The 16,805-nt window shown below is 41.6% G+C and overlaps 1 protein-coding gene across 1 annotated transcript in view; it reads left to right on the top strand.

The window, feature by feature from the left end:
- Positions 1-16,805, top strand: part of OXSR1 (oxidative stress responsive kinase 1) — a 93,653-nt gene that overhangs the window by 54,474 nt on the left and 22,374 nt on the right. The window contains exons 5-6 of the mRNA XM_055805400.1: positions 4,056-4,111; positions 13,700-13,809. Coding sequence (XP_055661375.1) covers positions 4,056-4,111; positions 13,700-13,809 — 166 coding nt within the window. The remainder of the gene's footprint in view (positions 1-4,055; positions 4,112-13,699; positions 13,810-16,805) is intronic.

Here is a 16,805-nt window from a genome sequence, read left to right as displayed (position 1 = left end):
CACTTCAAGGCAGATGTGGAGAATCCAGCTTTGCACTGGATTGAGTCCAAACCCCTTTTCCCACTCTGGTTGTGAAGTATGAGGTAAATAAAAACATAATTGTTACTTTGCGGAAGGGCTCTTGGAGACTTTAGAAGAGAGGAAGATGACAGCTACAGAGCGGGAATGTCGGAAACTACGGTAGCATTTGTTAAACAACGGTCAAGAAAGTTTACTCCATCCTTCTGTAACTTTATTTAAAGTGTGATATAATTACTGTTTATGCCACAGCCTAAAGCTGCTTCCTGTTTCCAGCATAGCAATTATGCCAGAGGCACACCTTTTATTCCACCATATCAGCCCAGGATATGGTCATTACCACATTAATAGGAAGTACCTTCAAATTGGTACACTTGGCAATAACTATATCCTGGAGTAACAAAATTCTCACCATTCAGCTTGCAAGTTTATAAGCATCTCCTAATGAGAACAAACAGGAAAGCACCATTCTTCTCTCCCCTGCCCCATTGCTCTAACTGCAGTTAATTAAGATTAAAGATGGTTTTAAAGGAGGACCTAATATGAAGATGCTGCTGGTGACACCAGTATGTGCTAAAGAAAGGGATCTTTGTTCGCCCAATGTTGCTGCTGCTTGATGTTCACCTGGTGCTCTTGCAGAGGGTGACGCGATGCCAATACACTGGGGGAGGAATGGGAAAGCTGGAAGTTGCCTCTATGGTACAGTAACTCTGAAACAGAGTCAGTGTCCCCAGATAGCTTGCTGCCGATCTGTTTTGTTGCTCTGGGGTGGAGTGTACCACGCTGGGGTGAGTAATGGTCTTTTCAGAGGGTTGGTCACCCAGAGGAAATGCCACATCAAGTGGTGATTTAATTCTTCAGCCTGACTTGGATATTTGGCAGTGGCTGTTGTTGGCCTCCTGGATTTCTTATTGTAGCAACGACTTGTTTTAATTTCTTGAACCAGCTTGGAGCACCATATTTACTGACTTTTGTTTCCAACGAGAAATTATATAAGTTTTAATTAATCCAAGCTGAAGTTAAAAAGAAAACAGACCTCTGCATTGGAGGGGGTTAAGGAACTGGAGTCCTTTGTCTCTCTTCCTATGGGATTCAATCTGAGGGCTTGTTCCACTGCTTTAGGCACTCCCTGTACAGCTTGCTCTGTTACGGTAGGATGTTCTGGTGGTACTGAGTGCATGCTGCTTTCTGGCCAGCTGTTGCTGTGTCCATGAAACCTGCTTGAGATGGTTTGGACTCAAGTGTATGATGGTTTAGACTTGGTCCTTAGTTCTGCTTAAAAACTTCCTGGGCACTTCCTTCATTGCTGAGCGTGGTCTGCTTTGGGGGCTTGGTAAGCTACACACACTGTCATGCTGGCAGGAGAAGCTTGGGAAGGCTGTAAGGTACCACACAGCCCAGCTTACTGGGGAAGTGCTACAGCATCCTGGGCTGCCTTGGAGTACAGATGGAAGAGGAAATTACTGTTGCTTGTGTCTATCTTCAGTAAAAGGAACAATAACTTCAGCAGGCAACCTCGATGCGTGCTATTCCTTTCCCCATAACCTGGAACTGGAAGGCAGCTTTGAAAGGGCCTCATGCATCTTATCTGTTGCAGGAGAACTGGTCTGGATAAACACTTCCAGTAGGACTGGAGAGTTTCCTGAATGCCCTCTGTTCCCTCTCAATTAGCACTGGTATGAGGGGGGATTTCTGGAGATGGCTGCGCCTGTGCCAAGCACATTTCATGCCGCGTGAGCCAGCTCCTTACCTAGGAAGCAGCAGACTTGGGCGTTGTGCTCTCATGGCTCCATGTGATCATGGGTTTGCATCCCAAAGGCATCTTCTACCTAAACATTGGCAGGAAGCTTTTCCATTCCCTCACTGTTACGGACTGAGTGCTTTGTGGGAGTGCAGGGGTTACTCAGGTTTGTATCTTTCATGGTGATTAAGTTTCTACAGCTCCGGTTGTAGTGGATTTGGCCAACAGATGCTAAGAGGGGGGTAGCATAGCTACATGCTTAATGTTGTATTTAATCCCTTCAGTTCCCTCTGTCTGTTTAAAAGTCTCCATCCATTGCAGTGCTGATGCTTTCTTGTCTGCAGTGGCTGCAGCTGTTAATTGCAGGAAGAAAACGAACTAATGCTTCTTGGAGGGAAGGCTGACTTGCCCCTAAATGCATTTCTGTGTATTTGGCCAATAAAATGGGCTGGACTGGAGCTGACTGGCAGCAGTTGTTTTACCTTTGTCTGTTTATTCCGGCATCGCTGTCATAGTGTACTACTGCTTTGAATCCCATCCTGCTATCCAGCTTCTCAAGGCTATCTCACCGTACAACTTCAGTGTTCCCATATAGTTGTATTCAAGTGTTCTTGATCATTAAAATGAATTAATTTTCCTGCACTTGCTCTTACACATGTGTTTCAAACAGGGATTAGGCTCCAAGATGGTCACTGCTGGCAATAAGCGTACATTTTGCAGGACTTGAAATACTCGTTTGAAGGCTAAAGGCTACTGTCAGCTGTGGTTTGCTGTTAAAGTAACCTTTAGTGGGACTGTCCTATGGACAGCCTTTGTTCACTTCTGTTCTGCTGTGCGCTGGGGGAGAGCCTTGCCATGCCAATGTCCTTGACTGGGTACTGGGAACAATCTAACAAATGCTAAAGCTGGAGAGGATGTATTTAAAATTATCCTGGCCTGGAACTGGCAGCGGCCCAGGCTCTTCTTCAGAAGAGCAAGGCCAGGAAGGAGGAGATTTCCAGGGCTTGACCGGGGCTCTTTGGCCAGGCCATCATGCCAGTTCTGTTCTCATGATGCATGAGGGAGAAGAGAAAAAATAGCTTCTGACTTCTGTGTGTGTGTGTGTGTGTGTGTGTGAAAGGATTTTGGGTATTTGCAAAAGGCCATGGAGGGAGAATCTGCTTGGTTTGGTTTGGTTCCCCCCTGCCCCCATCTTCCATGCAGGTGGCTTCTGTTAAGGAGAGGTGTGTTGTGAATTGCTGGCTATTCACACACATCCATTCCCCAGGCAGTTGCTTTTCTTGCAGCCCGTCTTGAGAGAGCAACTGTATGTGCTCTGGGTCCGCATGGTTTCCTCGCCAGTGCAAGCTTAGCAGCCATGCTGCTGAATGTGGATGTCAGCTATAGAGGTGCTTCTCCTGGCTTTGTGTGGGTAGCAGCCTGTGAAAATAAGCTGTAAAACTTCAAAGCATGTTTTGGCGCGAAGGTAGCGTTTCCCTCCAGGATGGAGAAGTGCTGCTGTTAACCTGACAAACCAGAGTGTTTTTGGGGGTTGAAAGGGTATAGTACAGTAACTTTCGTAGCACATGCTGAATGTTCTTGTGCATTCGATGACTTTGGTTTAAAAAAAAAAAAAAAAAAAAAAAAATTACCAGGAAGACATTTTCTCTAAAGTTGAGATTTCACAGGACGGATGAGTGGCCCTGCTTTCCCATTCTCCCCATCTGTGTTGTACCAGCTCCGCTCACCTGACCTTTGGTAACGTGGTTTGCTTTATTAGGCCACGAGCAAACAACTTTTCTATCAGGATTTTCACCAGTGTATGGGGCTAAACTCCTTTCCTGAGGAAATGCGTGAACACCTCCGGGGCTGGCGAGCAGGGAGACTTGGGGCTGGGGAAAAATAGGATGCATTCAGCTGTAGTGACACTACATCAACTCGCCGTTTTTTGAAGTTTGCTCCCCCCCAAAAGGATATATGAGTATCAAACCAGTGCTAGGTTCTGTTTTCATGTTTTTAACTAACTTGATAACCTGGGACAAACCTCTTTTCTTGTCTTTTTGAGGATACCCTTCTGATGAGTTTTTCAATTTTTATGTGTGTAGTACTTTGCTACTGGCTGTAAATCATGCAAATACTACTCAGTGTCTACTGAATTTACAACTGGTGTTAAGTCCCTACTGTTCCTGCATGATTGGAAGCAAGACTTGCTAATGCAAGAAACAAAAATATAAGAAACAATAACATTTTAATGTATTTTTGTTATTGAAGGAAAGATTTAATGACTTCCACTTATTGTTGCTTTATCTTTCTGCAGGGATGTGAAAGCAGGAAATATTCTTCTTGGAGAAGATGGCTCAGTGCAAATTGCAGGTAACTTTCTTGGCAGCTTTGATTAAACATTAGGTGTAACTGTGTATCCAGAGAGATAGTTTAATGATCAAGAAACCTACATAAAAATGTTAACTTCAAGAAGCCCCACAGTTCTTAAAACAAACAAACAAAACAAAAACAACAACAAAAACCCCAACAATAAAGAAACCACAGACCAAAACAAAACAAAAAACCCCAAACAACTCAGAACTTATTACATCTTATCTTAAAATACTGTTCTTTGGAATACTGGCAATCAGTATGAATAAATCCTGTGACTGTTAAGTCCTCAGAATCAATAGGTGACATAAAATTCTTGGCATATGCTAGTCAGATTTTTAAAACAGCCCGTTCATAGGTGTGGGAGTGGGCTGCACAGACCTAACTGGTTTATTACCGGTGCGTAAGGTGGTTTTCAAAAGGACTGTGGTGAACAGTGGATAGATTCATCAGAAGGAAACTGATATGTCTGATGCTGTAAGTCGCTTGCGTCTTTGCCTTAATGAAGTATCTGCCAGTCAAATGCTCATGCGCATGCTCCCCAGTCCATTTCAGTTGAACCAAGTGGCGGAGTGCCTGCTTAACTGCCCTAACCTAGCCTAGAATGGGGTGAACTGAAAGTCTTGGAAGCAGTCGTGCAAGCTGAGGGACAGGGTGGGACAGGCTTTTTAAGGCAGTTGCTTTAGCTAATACAGATGTGCCTGGAGGAGGTGTCTGTTGCTGTCATGAACTGCATCAACACAGGTATGTAGGAAATGGTCCTTGGTGTGGATGTATTGCGTCTGCGGGAAAGGGTGTTGTGTAGGGTTTTCTTGGAGGGTCGTCTCTCCCCTATTCTCTTCTGGTCTTTTACTTCATACATGTTTCTACAGAATTCACTCTTCTTTCCAGAAACCAAGAATTATTATGATTATTGTAGACTATGAAGTAAGACAAGATTTTTGGAGAGTACATTATAGAACCTGTGAGACTTCTTTTTCTTCTTCCCAGTCAGTGTGCCATTTCCCTATCCCACGTATGATTCCTCTCTGACTGTCCTGTCCCTCAGGACTGTGCTTTTCCCATGAATCCTGTAGTGCCTTTCCAGTCCTTGGGCCACCTCTAGCTGGAGGGCAGAGCTCGCTTCTGGTCCTGCTACCTTAGCAAACATCCTTGTACATGTTTAACTTTTCTAGTCCCATGTTTAATTGGAAAGAGCCATATCTGTTTGTGATAACGTCTTTTCTTTTTTAGTGCCCTGACCTGCTGGCAGAGGCAATGGGTCAAGTTGGTGTGCTGGGGCTTAAGGGACAGGGCTCTGCAGCTGTGTGGCAGTGACTGTTGCGTCAGGCAGAATTAATTCTCTGTTGCATTGCGTAGTGCTGACAGGTACGGGCTTCTCTGGTACATCTATGCCTGGATTTGCATCTTGGAATGGAAAGTGTAGATTTTCCCCTAGGAAGCAGAACACATTGCAGTGCACAGTTTTCTGTAGGTAGCTCTTCTCCCTCTGCAGAAGGCAGTAAGCCCTTTTACAGGACTTAAATAAAATACAGGACTTCTGTTTAAAACCTGAAGTTGCTTTATTTTCCCTTTTAAGTCTCCCTGTGCTCTTAATATCTGCTGTTGTATTTCTAATGAGGTGTAAATAATTCATTCCATGTGGCAGCTGATGGAAGGTAGGGAGTGGCTTCTAAAATGCTCAAAGGGAGCAAACTTCATACAGTGAAATCCTACAGTTTTTTCCATAATGGGGCCAAGATGTAACAGTTTGGATCTCTAATTGTACAGAGCTTTAGATTAAGTTCTGGGAGGGGCTGCAAATAGCTGTTGCATTAGAGCAATGCACTGTTATTCCAAGTGTTTCTGCCAGCCTAGCAGAAGGTTGCTTGTGTTTCTCTTCCACAAGGGTCCCAAGGCTTGGCTTTTTTTTTTTTTTTTTAATTAAGGCTCACTGGTAACAGGTACCTGTTCATGTATTTTTTTTCCTGCTGAGTAATTTTTAATTGTTAAATCGTTTTAAGTTTTACTAGCCTTGTACTCGTTAGAGAGGATTTATTTTTTCTGTGATTTGTACATGTTCCCCCGGACTGAACTGTCTACTAGTGGGTTGTTAGTGCAACATTTAAATGATGAAAGATGAAATCCAGCTCTCTGCATATCCTGCGAAAGCAAGGTTGCAAGATTTGCAAAGTATCCTCTTTACAAATTCTTCCTTTGAACATGCAAAAGGACTAATACTGTAACCTTTCATGAGACCCAGCCAAGCAACTAAACTCAACCAAGGTCAGCAAGTTCACCGCAGTGGCAGGAAGCACTTTAGCTTCTGTGAAGGCAACTGATGGCTTGAAAGGAACAAAAATAAATGAATGACTGAATGCTAGAGAAGAGCCTGACCTGGTCATAGTATGGGATTTTGTTTCTGTGGGAATTTCTGACACTTAAGCTTCCTTTCCTCCTGACCCAGGATGAAAAGCAAAATTTCTTGTGAATCTTTTGAGGAGGAAAAAAATGCTGGAAGCAAACCAATCCCAATAAAGTGAGTTTTGTTTTAGTGACATCAAAGCACTTGCCTTTGACAATAATATTAATGCATATTATGAATAATTCCATTGATCGTTGAGTGCTTCAGTTATCAGCTGGATGGTATCACTGTGTTCCCATGAAACAAAGTTGTATAAGTGTAGTTGGAGTTATACCAGAGGAGAGGAAAAAAAAATAATAAAAAAAAATTGATCAGCTGTGGAATGAAGCCTGAGGGTTCGAGTGCATGGTGCACCTTCCTTGAAGGACCTGGTTTGGTGTACATAAAAAATGCAAATAATGTAGCAGGAAAGAATAACTTCAATTCTTTTAAAATAACGCCTTTCCCTTTTGCCATCCCTCTACCAAAACTACCAGTGAATAGTTAAGGAGGCTTTTATTAAATGTTTGGCCTCTGCAACTGTATTCCTGTGTGTTTCCTACTGCTTCACATGATTAATGTTTCTTGTCTCAGAAGAAATGTAAAACTTAAATGTAAATGTGAGGAATGTAAATCTTAAACTGGAAATCCTCTGAGGAAAACCCCCCAAATCTACAAAGTAGGTGTAGAAAAAAATGCTCAACCTTGTGGTGGAGGAAACCCCACTGCTGGTCTGTACCTCCACAGCATGTCAGTGAATTTAATTGCTTGGGAAACTTCTGCTGTATAGAATTCATGGCAGTAATTTTGCTGCAGGATTATACAGTTCTAACTAGTGAACACTCAAGCCTCTCTTTAATTCAGGTTGTGCAATTCTGTTCAGGCTGAACAGAAAAAGTGACTTGATGAGGGTGTGTCTGATGTTTCTCAGGTTCTGTTCGTAACTCTGAATTGGTGGCTGAGCATGGGAGGTGAGAGCACCGAGGGCTGAGGGTAGGCACAGGTAAAGGGGCAGAGGAGAAATCTGTGAGTTTAGGGGCATTTGCTGGAAGTAGGAATTACAAAAATTCTTCTAATGGCCTGCATGAAGGCCCAGCTTCAAACTCCTCCCCAGGGCCTGGGACTCTGCATTTTTACTCATGGGTCGGTCTATATTTAACGGTGTAGCTCCTCTTGCTTTCAAAACATGCATCCACTGAACCAAGGCATAAAATTGCCTTTAACAGATCTAGCTGACCAGTGAGACCTAAATTGAGGCTGTTTGCTTCTATCTTATTTTCTCTCTTTTTTTTTCTTTTTTTTTTTTTTTTTTTCCTCCAAGGGCTTGGGCTTGTGGCTTGGCACCAAGTTTTTGGAGCCTGTTAAAATTCAGAGAGTTTTGCTTTCTCAGTCTGAAGTGTTTTCCTGCACATTGAATTAATCTGTCTTCTGGAGAGAGCAGGACTCTTTCCCAGATATCATTGTTCTGGGTCCTGCTGACGGTGGTTGCAATGTAAATTGAGATAGCAGTGTTCTTTTGTGTGCCAACCCCTCCGTGGCAATTTTTTTTTTTTTTTAATTGGAGCATAAAACCTCTTTGCTCTGGCATTTATTGGCTCCCTGAAGTCTAAAAGCTGCACAGGTAAAATGTACTTTGTCAACATAAACTGCATTGGCACCAACATTGCTGCATAAACCATGAGGTGACTTCTCATAGTAAGCAAGGCTTACTATTCTGCAGTTTATTTAACTGTGCTGGCCCTGTAATTTACTGTGAAATGAAGTGAGAGTCTTGATAGACTGAGAGGGGGAGGGAGAGGTTGAGGAGAAGCTCTCCCAGGGTGCATGAGACTTGCTTGGTATGAACTGTGCTCCAACCCTGGCATGATGTTAACATCCTACTGAGACCAAGCGCAGATTAAATCTCTGCGCCCCCCCCCCCACCCCCCCCCACCCCCCCCCCGCCCCGTTTTATCCACTGGGATATTAAATATCACCCACCTCTCTGTTACCCACCCCTCTGTGATTGAATGTGAAGAAGCAAGGGTCTACTGAAGGCTGAAAGGGTACACATCTCTCCATGTCTTGGATTTTTCTGTTGTAGGGACAATAACAGGGTATCTTCAGGTTTTTTTAAACCAGTCAGGGTTATTAGGACATACTCCAAGAGGCACTCAGTGTGCCTGCCATGTCCTGGGCAAGCTGTGTTGTCAAGCCATTGAAGTAGATTGAGATTTCATGAAGTTGTTCAGAACTTGCTAATTGATACTGGGCAAATTGCCTAACCCCTCTTGCTTTATCTATTTATAAAATGGGGATAGTTCAGGCCAGGCGAAACTTGTGTAACTGAATTTGTGTAACTTTCCACAAATCCATGCCAGCTTGTCACCGGTTCTCTGTGTTCCTGACTGCTCTTAATTCATTGTACTAAAATAGCGCTCTACATAAACATTGAGCTATGATGTAGGCAGTGTTGTTTCCCCACTTTCCTTTAGGAAAGTCTAACTTTGGGAGATTAAATTGCTGTAACAAGGTGCAAGGCACGAATCTAACTTGGGGAGAGGAGTGCCAATTGCAGGGCTCACTTGAGCAGCCAGTAATGTATCACAGACACCTCTGAGCCTCTTCTCCATTTTGAAAAAGGGGCAAAAGTCTTTTTCTCTAGGCTTGGTGGAGTGTTTTGGTGCCTCTGCTGCAGCAGCATGAAGTGAAGTAACTTTTTCTTTGTCACTTGTAATATCTGTGTTTCCTGAAGAGGTGTTGCACTATTTGGTTGTTGAAACCATTTGTGAACTTCTCCAAGGATGGTGGCTTCACCCAGCCTGGGCTTTGTCATCCTTCAGTTACTTTATGCAGTATTAGCCTATCTTTATTAATGTGCTGTTGGGCCGCTGTTTCCAGTGTGATCTTTACATTTACTCAGCAGAGGGATTTCATACATCTTTTATGTGCCTTGCCATTATTGCAAAAAGGCTTAAACTGTGATGCAGTGGAATTGTTCTGCATGCAAATTCATTAGAAATACATGTGACTGTACAGATCTACCTTTCCAAATGAGAATTTGGGAGAACAAGTGTGTATTTATAGGTCCGGTACCACTGTATAACCATATAATCTTTAAAAGGAAAGAATTTTTTGATTCTTGTTCATCACCAATCTTCTTTTTCTCTGGTGTCTTACCACCCACTGCATTCTCAGCACAAAATTGCTATTTACCACTGCCTTCCTCTTCTTGCCAGGCTTTATTCATCTTCAGTGCTCTAAAAACTGTAAGCTTTGCAGAAAAACACGAAATACAACTGCAGATATTTTCTGATGGTGAATAACTGAACAAAAAGGAAGGTGACCAGTGGAAGAAAACTTAGTGCTGTCTTCTGAAATACTTTTATTTTTGCTTGAGGAGGGATAATATCTCAGCTACTCAAGTTTAAAAATAACTCAAAGTGATTTGAAGTCGAGAGTGGTTTATTCTGTTGTTCTTCTCCCACAGAAGTTGCGTTCTGCTTTAGGATCTGATCCAAACCCACAAAAGGAACCTTTCTGATGTCAGTAGGCTTTGGTCCTCTCTCCTAGTTAGTGTACAGTCTTCTTTCCTTTGTACTTACCTTGTAGTAGCAGGTACTTAGGCTTTTTGGGGTTAATGTGATGTTACAATATGAGATGGCCAAGGGGAGATGATTTTTAACCGCTGTCGTCTTGATTTGGATAAGACAATCTAACTTACCATACGGTAGAAATGTATCTTCCAGAGGTACGCAGCAGCAATGGTGCCTGTTGTGATGTGGTCCTGCCACAGCATTCTTGTGCTGGTGAGTTGTTCAGACTGGGTCTTTGTTTCTGCAACACAGAATAGTAAGAGGCAATTTTCCTTTCGGTGTTTGCATTTCCTGAGTGGCCAGAATAGTTTGAGTTTGACAACTTGGATACCCTAATAGTGGCAACTGTTGCCTAATACCATGCTTTTTTCAACACTAGCCTGCAACGTCCTTGCCACTGTAGAGTGTTTTGTAGGGTATGTGGTTTGCAACACACAATGTTTCTACTGAAAAAGACAGAATTGGCTTTATTTTCTGCAGAGCCTGCATCAGCAGAATTGTCTTTTCTATTCTGGACTGGTTTTGTTGTGATGTGAGAGTCTGGATATACATACATATATTTTTTTTTGTTTTTATCTTTTTTTTTTTAAAGAAGTCTTTGGTTTATATCACTGTAACAGGTCCAGCAGATGAATCTTTTCTACATTGTTTCAGCAAAATGATTAAAAAAGAAAATCCTACCATTTACATCCAGACATTCTGGAGACTCTTATTTGCTAGCTAGCAGACTTCTGAAAGTCTGCAATTTTGGAGCTCCTTTAGAATATCTGACAGTCCTTGGATTCCCAGCAGTGGTGGTTACTGGTGTTGCAAGTGGGTCCAAACATTCCCAATTCCTTCCTGTTTCTGGTGACACAGTCCTCTCTAGCTATCACCATAGTGAGCCAATATAAAGTGCAAGCTGCCAAATAAAAGTGCAAACCACTTCTGAGCTATCATACCTCTTGAATTTCATGACTTCCCTGTTTTTTAGAGTTAAATTCATTTGCAATAACCTAGTTCTGGTTTAGCCCTTCTGATGGTAGTTAACAGTGGCAGAGGGAATGAGATGCAGATTGTGCCGGCTGCTCAGGAATAAGAATTGAACCCTAACTTGTGCTTAGGATTTTATTTTATTGTTTTACTGATATTTCTTAAGAGCAGGCACTTTCTTATCTTCATAGCTGGGACTTGGATAAAGTTAGTAAGATGACATTTGAGAAGATGGTTTCAAAGTCATTCCGAACAGCAGAATAGCGCAGTCTGGTTGTGCCTGTTTTAACCCACTGGAAATCAGGGAAATTGATTGGGAAAACATTGAATAAATCAGCCAGGTAACAGAATAAAATTTAATTCCATTTAAGCTTTCTGTTGACCTCAGATGGCAGATGTAGGGGCACAGTTTCCAACTGGAATTTATAAAGCAGTGTTTGGTGTGAAATGTGGTAAATGCTGTGTGTGCTGTGTAAAGGACTTGCTTTTATGGCTGGAATGATTTTTCTTTGAATGGCATTTCCTTTACCCTCAAAATGACTGCATGGAAACTTGAGGTAAGATATACGCAAGTTCAAATACAGCACATCACAAGAATATGCTGATGGCACTTGGAGAAGTTTCTATTAGTATTATCTTATTTAAAAGAACTTCTAATTGCTTTTGTGTTTAGAACAATAGATCTTACGAGACTTCCTGTAACGAGGGGTTAGGTGCAAGTAACTTCACTCTGAACTTTTTAGGGACTCATTCACTTTTCAGAGAAAAAAAAGGATAGTGGATACACACATGGAAGATTTCAGAGCAAAATCACTGTTGCAGAACATGGGTTTCCAGAAAAATACAGATTGTAGTGCTGATGAGGATAGTGATCAGTCTAGACATGCTAAAACTTCAAGGTTAGCAGGAAGACAAGATGCCTCTGGGAACAGGAAAGTGCATCTGGAAGATGATGAACCCTAATGATAGGCGTTTGCTAGTGCTTGTTTTAGCCCTGTGATTTCTATGCAACTTTCTTTAATGTCAACTTTCAGTTATCAGAGTCTAGTATTTTAGTTCCTGTCCTTGGAAGCCTCTAACCTAGTGATCTGGAATCTTTCAGCATCTTATTCTTTTGAGTGATGATTTCACTGGTGTTTCTCAAATATTGAAAGACTGCTGAGAAGGTGCTCATTGCACTGCTGCTGGAGTGATGCAGAGGGAAGCTTGGGACTGTCCTCACGTGAATGCCAGTGCTTGCAAATTGTAAGGAGGGGTCTTTTGTTGCAGTTGATACCTCAGTTAGGGTAACATCTTTAAGCCATGGAATAACATAAAAGAATATGGAGTAACTCTGTGGCTCCTGAGTAAGTTTACAGTTAACCATGTCAACTGAGTTTCAAGATTTTTCAAACCAGTTGTGGTCAATAATGTTCTTTTTTATGTCAAATAGCTCTTGAATTTCAGAGGCTTATCCTCCAAGCCTGTTATCAATTTAAAAAATGGCATTCAAGATTTTGATTGCTAGTACTGTGTTTAAAAACGAGTGTGTGGGGGTGTGTGTGTATAAAACTGCATTATAGAGTATGACCCATTTCAGGTCTAAAATTTGGCAACACATAAGCAGTGTAGTTTGGAGCAAATTAGGAAGAAATACTTAAACAGTTTTGTGTTTACAGTTTCCTCATGAGACTATTTTTTCTACAAGGAAAGTCTCCTATCGTCTCTTGAATGGCTTGGTTGCCAAATCTTTTGTAATGCTCTTCTCTGAACAACAGGCTGTGTTCCATTGCTATACCTGCACACTACTGGTGCTGTTCACAGATCCTGTTTTCCATGTCATTCTTAATTGTGTAAAACATCAATGTTACCTTTGAAAGCATAGTTTTCACGTAAAAGAACGATTTACTTTATAATACAATTAACCAGTGAGTGCATGGGGCACCCTTCAGACTGTGAAAGATGCTTCAGGTGGGGGTGACGCTGTGCAGGGTGCGAACACCTGCCTGCAATGCTTCCTCTGGGGTGGCTGGGCTGGTTAGCGGCGCGTGCTGCTCGGTTTGGTAACACTGCTGTATCATCGGGAACCTGTCCAAGTTCCTGTTAAAGCACTGAACGTCTCAGTGATAGAAGATTACCAAGCAAAGCATATTCTGGTAATAAAACATTCTAGAATAAGGGGCTGATAGCTCCAGTCTGCAGGATGCACTTAGGACAGTTAAATGTTATAAGGCCTAGTAAATTTTTATTTACCCAACTTTGTTGCTGCAAATATTAGCAGGATTCTAATTGAAGTTATTACTTGTTATGTATGTATAAAACGGAAATAAAGGACTGGCTGTGGGAGGCAGGTTTGTACAGTAGCAGGTCTGCTGGGGGAGTGCAGGCACGCTGTAATGTGACCAGTGGGCTGTAATGGAAAGTGGAATTTTCCTCTCTGCCAGCCAGCACTGAAAGCTCTGCTATCCCCAGTAATTAAATGGTGGACTACAGACTGTTCATGTACCCGCACTCTTAGCTAACTGTTGCTCGTTATTCGTTTATTAGGCAACTGCTCATGCGTAACTCTATGGTTTAGTATTTCATAGGTGGCTGGGAATATGAGGGGAAAGAGGGGACAGCCCTTCAGTTTGCTTGGGATATGTTCTTAATGAAATCTTTTGTTTGTTTTCTTTTCAGACTTTGGCGTTAGTGCGTTTCTGGCCACTGGTGGTGACATTACCAGAAATAAAGTCAGGAAAACTTTTGTGGGCACACCTTGCTGGATGGCACCAGAAGTTATGGAACAGGTGAATTGTTTTTCTTAATGTCCTCTTTGCTGATCTGCACCTGGAGTTCCCTGTTGTCATCAATGGTTGTATTGACTTCAAATTAAGATGATAATTTGGCATCCTGTAAGGCTTTCTTAAAACCACAGGATTTTCTTTGATTTGCCTATTGTAACCAGGCTTGTACTGGAGCATATTAAGTGTTCAGGAGGCTTTTGCCCTGTTGCTTCTCTTCAGGCCTCTGCCTAAGATGAGACAGCTCAGCTGTTGCATAAAGAAGATTAACCTGCCCCTCCCTCTTGCATAAATATGAGGTAGAATATAAATAGTTTCACATGTGGTAAATATGCACATATACAGCTTGGTAACATGCTCTTCTGCACTTGCAAATGTGAGAATCTGGAGCAGCTAATCGCAAGATGTCAGAGTGGGGAGTTGTTACGGTAAAATAATGTGCAGTTGACTTGATTCAGGTTTTTAGTTTTCTCTTGGCTTGTGAGTATCCAGGTTGTAAATGCTGAGAATTGCTTGCCTTTCCCCTTTCCTCCTCTGCTCTTAAGGCTAGCTAAGAGATTTACTTCTTGCCATGTGGAGGTATGTCACTTTTTGTCTTCCACTACTTCTAGACTAAACTATAGAAGCTTGTCTCTATGACTTCTGGTGAAGGCCACAAGGAAACTTTGTTTAATGTAAAAATATCATTGCACACTTCTGATCAAGATCCACAAACAGAATTATGCCACAGTCCTGACAGTGATTGCAAATGCCCTGTCTATTGTATTGATGTCCAGTGCCATAAGCATTCTGAAAATTATCCCTAATCCTCTTAAAAACAGTTTGACAGAGGGCTGGGCTCAGGGTTTGAGTTTTGATAGGTGTGCCAAGCAGAAATACAACTAACTAGAAATGTTTTTACATTTTTCCTTCAAAAAAATCTTTTTAGGAAAAAAACATGGGAAAATACTGTTTTATATTAGTAAACCCACCTTGTTTCTTTTATCTTTGCTGTTCACAATTAAATATTTTGAAGCTTAGGAGGAACTTGAATAAGACCCCTGCATACGTGTGTATATCAAATGAAATGCAGCTAAACCAGTGGTAGAACTTCAATGCATTTTTTCCTATAGCTAAAACTTCTTGAGGGATTGAGATAATTTTGAGATAGCTTAAATATACTATTGATGAAAGGCTTTTTTGATGTTTGGCCTTTTCAGTGGCTCCCCGTGGCGGCACTGAGGGGCTGGTGCATTGCAGCACTCCTGCAACCTCTTCAGAGTGCAAGTCTCACACCGTACATGACGCGCTCCCCAAGTCAGGAGCTGTCTTTGTGAACTTGCTTCTGAACTGCCTCACAGTCATGTTATTTTGGAATTTTTGATGTTGACTTAAAAATAAATAAAAATAGAGTATTCAGTGTTTTGGAAACCAGATTAGAGTTGCCCCTTGCTTTTCTGCCCTTTATGTCCTGTCCTGGTGCACAGGGCACAGCAGGATGGCCAGGACCTAATAGTGCTTCTCCAGGCTCATCGTGGTTAGGGTTGCTGCAGTCTGCAGGACAACAGGGGAAAAAAAGATCTTAAGAAAGGTGCTAAAAAGGAGAAGTGAAGGTTTTAGTGACAAAGGGAGGGTTCTTGATGCAATAGATGTATTTCTGAAGAAGGGAGGTTTTTTAGGGAGTCAGGTACTTCCATGAAGGCTGTGCACATATAACTTGTTACAAATATTAGATGGTAAGGTGGTACTTTGGAAGTGCATGTGAAATCTCTCACTATCCATGTGTATCATCTTGCTGTCTCCCAGTAGGTGTCACTCTGAGCCGCTAAATCTAACCCTGGGAAAAGGATGAAGGGATTGCTGTAGATTAGCCTTCGATATGTAGATATTATTGACTTAATTCCATCTGGTTCAGCATCATTGAGTTCCTTTAGCATGTTAAAACATGATAGCCTGGCATTGTCTTTTAATGTATGTTCACTTGACAGATTTATGGCAAAAGTTGATGAGAAAAATAGATGCTGATATAAACTAATGGCAGGGTGGTGACTAATATGTATTGGACAGATGTCAAGATGAACTGCTGTAAACTGTTTTGAACTTCATAGCTTTAATTTGAAAGCAGAATTATATGATACAATTTAAAACCCACTAAACAGTTAAAATCCCAATGGGGAATGGGGAGTTGTACAAGTGTATAGATGTGCTGCAAGACTAACTGAAAGATAAAGCTAAGAAATACTCCCAAATTATTCTCAAAATCTAAAAATAGTGTGAGAGGGGGGAAAAAAAACCCCACCCTTACAGCATATTTTTTTCTTACACTGTGTCCTTTTAAATTGTACTAGATATCTATGCTTTTTTAGTATAATGACTTAATCTGTTCATAATCGTGGCATCCATAAACTGAGGCACTTCAAGAAACCTTTCAGACCTTTACGGCTTATGAAAATGATGCTTACAAAGTTGAAGAAATTAGTGCAAGATATAAACTCCTGTTACTACAATAAATTTGAATTCAATTATAGTATATGAAAAATGGTACAAGAGTGGCTTTTGTTTGTTTGCCAAAATTCAAGATCATCTTAAAGGTAGTTTGCGGAACATTTTTGGCTTCATCACAATGAGTGCCTTTCTAAAGCTTGTTAGGTTAGCTGAACACAATACCCCTATTAGCTTTGCTCTGATTGAATATTCATTTTTCCATAGTCTAGTGAGAAGAGACACAAACCATTCTAAGCAGCCAAAACGCTTTGATTTTTGTAGCTGCTCTTGAAGTTAGTACATAATGTCTCTCCCCTGCAGCAGAGAAAGCAAGTGCCAAAATATTACCTAATAATAACAACGAGGAAGTTACTGCTTTGGCATATGAACTATTTTTTCCTGTGCATGAGGGGAAGTAAAGGCTATAAATTTTTCTGAACAAGCCTGTGTTTAATGTCAAGTGCAGAAGCTACTGTTAATTAGTGGAGGGAAATAATAGTCTGCAAACAGGAATGAGGGGCTTTTGACTGAGCTGGTAT

This window comes from Falco peregrinus, chromosome 5, assembly GCF_023634155.1.
Source record: "Falco peregrinus isolate bFalPer1 chromosome 5, bFalPer1.pri, whole genome shotgun sequence".
NCBI lineage: Eukaryota > Metazoa > Chordata > Aves > Falconiformes > Falconidae > Falco > Falco peregrinus.
The sequence above is the reverse complement of the archived record's forward strand: the minus strand, read 5'-3'. Positions and strand labels throughout refer to the sequence as shown.